Genomic DNA, 3816 nt, shown 5'->3' with positions numbered 1-3816 from the left:
CCCCCGGGACCCTTCCGGTGGTCCCGGTACAATACCGGTAACCCCCGAAACTTTCCCGGTGGCCGAAACTTGACTTCCTATATATAATTCTTCACCTCCGGACCATTTCGGAACCTCTCGTGACGTCTGGGATCTCATCCGGGACTCCGAACAACTTTCGGGTTTCCGCGTACATATATCTCTACAACCCTAGCGTCACCGGACCTTAAGTGTGTAGACCCTACGGGTTCGGGAGACATGCGGACATGACCGAGACGCCTCTCCGGTCAATAACCAACAGCGGGATCTGGATACCCATGTTGGCTCCCACATGTTCCACGATGATCTCATCGGATAAACCACGGTGTCGAGGATTCAATCAATCCGTATACAATTCCCTTTGTCAAACGGTATGTTACTTGCCCGAGATTCGATCGTCGGTATCCCAATACCTTGTTCAATCTCGTTACCGGCAAGTCTCTTTACTCGTACCGCAATGCATGATCCCGTGACTAACGCCTTAGTCACATTGAGCTCATTATGATGATGCATTACCGAGTGGGCCCAGAGATACCTCTCCGTCACACGGAGTGACAAATCCCAGTCTCGATCCGTGCCAACCCAACAGACACTTTCGGAGATACCCGTAATGCACCTTTATAGTCACCCAGTTACGTTGTGACGTTTGGCACACACAAAGCACTCCTACGGTATCCGGGAGTTGCACGATCTCATGGTCTAAGGAAAAGATACTTGACATTGGAAAAGCTCTAGCAAACGAAACTACACGATCTTTTATGCTATGCTTAGGATTGGGTCTTGTCCATCACATCATTCTCCTAATGATGTGATCCCGTTATCAATGACATCCAATGTCCATAGTCAGGAAACCATGACTATCTGTTGATCAACGATCTAGTCAACTAGAGGCTTACTAGGGACAGGTTGTGGTCTATGTATTCACACATGTATTACGATTTCCGGACAAAGTGAAGTGAATGCTTAACGAATCTCTTCTCATGCCTTCTTTCCACCTTTTGCTGTGGCGTGCACTAACTTAACTAAAGTTGGAATCTTCTCAAGTCTTGTGCAAGTCCATCCCCTGTCTACATGATTAACCGAGGAATTTTGCACGGACGTTTGATTCATAACAGATCGACATACATACTCTCATTCAAGCGGTGTCTGCGCGCCTAACCTGTGTTAGTCTGGCGAGATTTCATGGTGCAGCGCCTAGATGCTCTACGAATACTCGATTTCCCTTAAGGCGTATGATCGATTTAGAGATGAACGGTGATCGGAAAACGGAAAATGCAAAGCTCAGACAAGTCATGATCTGTGGGCAAAAAATTGTGTCCAAACATGGATTCAAAGTGGTTCCGATTTACATATGGTGCTGCACCAAGCGCGGCTCAAAAGCCTCAAACAAACATGCGTCCAGCGGGCGACCCAGATGGCCGGAGCCTCAGCACATGAACTTTTTTCAGATCCTTCATTGCTTCTCCGGTTCAGGCGAGACAAACCGGAGATATCTGTCTCCTTCGTCTCGCCAGATCGGTGATTCTTGAGATCCCATTGATTCAAGCCGGGCTCTACTCTACTAGGCGACGAGCCTAGCCGGCTAGCTCGCGACGGACACCTTCCTGGACTCCTGGTGCCCGCGCCGGGCCTCCGTTCCCGACGAGAACCGCTGCTGCCTCCGGGCGGCCTGCCTGGCGGAGATGGCGTCGAGCTGCATCTGCTCGTCGCGGCACTCCTCGCTGCAGAAGGGCGTGTCGCCCTTGTACATGAAGATGTCGCTGTCGCGCGCCAGCGGCTTGGCGCAGAGCGCGCACGCGTCCAGCGCGGGCAAGCCGGGCTCGGCGAGCAGCTCCGCGTCAAAGAAGAAGGAGCAAGCTACTGAAGCCGCCATTGTGGGCGTGTGTGGAGGCGAGTTTCGAGCAAAGCTGAGCAGAGCGTAGAATGGTGGTGCGCTTGCCTGCTGCTTTCGGTGTGGGGGGAAGGGAGACAGAGGAAGAGGGAAGCGAGCGAGTTGGGTGCAGGGGAGGGGAAGGCTCCGGTATATATGGTGCTCTGGTGCGTGCGGATGGACGTGGAAATACAGGACAGTTCATGACTCATGAGCGTGTGGCTTTAGCTATAGAGCCAATTCCCCAAGTTGCAAGAAAAAGTTCCCCAAGTTTGTCCTTTGTTTTTTAATGTGAAACTAGCAAAGTGGCCCTGGCAAACGCAAGGGCATCTCGTCAGTTCAAAGTGTCAGGATTTTACATTCAAAATGCGAAGTGTTCAAGAATACTAGAATTTTTTCTTTTATGGATATTCATGTTATCTGAAACGAAATATCCTCCTTTTCCAAAAAAAACTGAAATGAAATAATATGGTCTTAGTACAACTGCAAATGTTATGCTTAATAAAATATCATATGTGGATGTAACATATTAATTTTTTAATATATCGGCAAATGATCATTATAATTTTTGAAGAGTACTGTATTAGTGAACATATGTTCCACTAGTACAGGTTCTTAGATCAAATATAATTTTTGAGAGCTAGACTGCAATTTTCAAGTGGCGTTAGATTGATATGCGAACACTTGTACTGTCAGCTAGTGATATTGTACGGGAAAAAAGTATGTATCTATATTATGTTTTTGAAATAATGATCAAGAGTTTAGTGAAGCAATTGCGGATGATATGTTCTGAGGCCTTTGAAAATTATTTTTTCTTAATGAAGTGAAAGAACGATTATTATTTTCATTGATAGGTTGGACAAAATTAAAAAGAGAACTATTTAAATTACTTCTTTTAGATATTTCTCTCTTAATCACATCCTCTTTTGAAATACATAAAGCTCTAGACTTGGACAACACATCTGAGATAAAAACGTTACCACTATTTTGTGTAGTATATATGCTTGCAAATTTAAAGGTGAAAGCAACAAAGAAATAACTTTCGCCACATGTTGTTTTCTTTCGATTTTTTTGGTAATATATTTTTATATACATAGTCAAAAATCGAGCAGTCAGGTGCAAGTTATTGAAAGCGTCACCAATTTTGAAATGGAGGTTTTATGTAGTATATTTTGTAACCCATAACACGTGTCTTATCTTGGCACATCTTTCTGGACAAACTGCCATTTCAAAATAGGACAGGAGTTGTATAGCACTCGTAGTTGAAGAAAAACAATATAGATAAACTCCACGAGTGGCCTCTAAACACATACATGATTATGTAGCCACAAATTATGTAACCATCAACCTATTGAAATAATTTGAATGGTATACAGTTGTAGAACTTCAACATGTGATTTTTTGCATACACTCTTTGTTAGAAACTTGAGGTATTTGTGTATAGTCTTAGTTAGAAACATGAAATATTTTATGTTGTTTCCATTAAGGTTATTAGGAGGGAATGCAACATCCATTCCCTCGAAGCTGCTGCGCTTGCCGACAACATCCCAGAGTACCCGATATATTCCCTGGCAAAGGATTATAAACAATTGTTTTCCATTGATTAATGATAGTTGTTTTGATCCCAAAAAACATGAGATATTTTGGAGTAGCTTCTAACCTGAGATATTTTGCATATACTCTTTGTTATAAACATGAAATATTATGGATCTGCTGACAACATAAATGAAGTAAATTCATCTTTGGATTACAATTCTGATGACTGGGATTTAACTAAATTAATTACCATCGAGGACAAAATATTTTAGAACTCAAAAAAGAAACAAGATATAAGTTTAGATGTAGATATTGGCTCCAAGAATTAAATAGAAGAGCAATATCAAATCAGACAGGATATTGAGATGGGGAGTTTTGTTCTTTGGATAGCG

The 3816-nt window shown here is 43.1% G+C and overlaps 1 protein-coding gene across 1 annotated transcript; it reads right to left on the bottom strand.

Moving 5' to 3' along the window:
* Positions 1-1316: 1316 nt before the first annotated feature.
* LOC123050017 (FCS-Like Zinc finger 2-like) lies at positions 1317-1999 on the bottom strand. The gene has a single exon (XM_044472864.1). It carries the CDS (start codon positions 1889-1891, stop codon positions 1601-1603), a length of 291 nt encoding a protein of 96 aa, XP_044328799.1. The 5' UTR covers positions 1892-1999; the 3' UTR covers positions 1317-1600.
* Positions 2000-3816: the final 1817 nt, after the last annotated feature.

The sequence above is a fragment of the Triticum aestivum genome, chromosome 2D (assembly GCF_018294505.1).
Source record: "Triticum aestivum cultivar Chinese Spring chromosome 2D, IWGSC CS RefSeq v2.1, whole genome shotgun sequence".
NCBI classification, from domain to species: Eukaryota; Viridiplantae; Streptophyta; class Magnoliopsida; order Poales; family Poaceae; genus Triticum; species Triticum aestivum.
The sequence above is the reverse complement of the archived record's forward strand: the minus strand, read 5'-3'. Positions and strand labels throughout refer to the sequence as shown.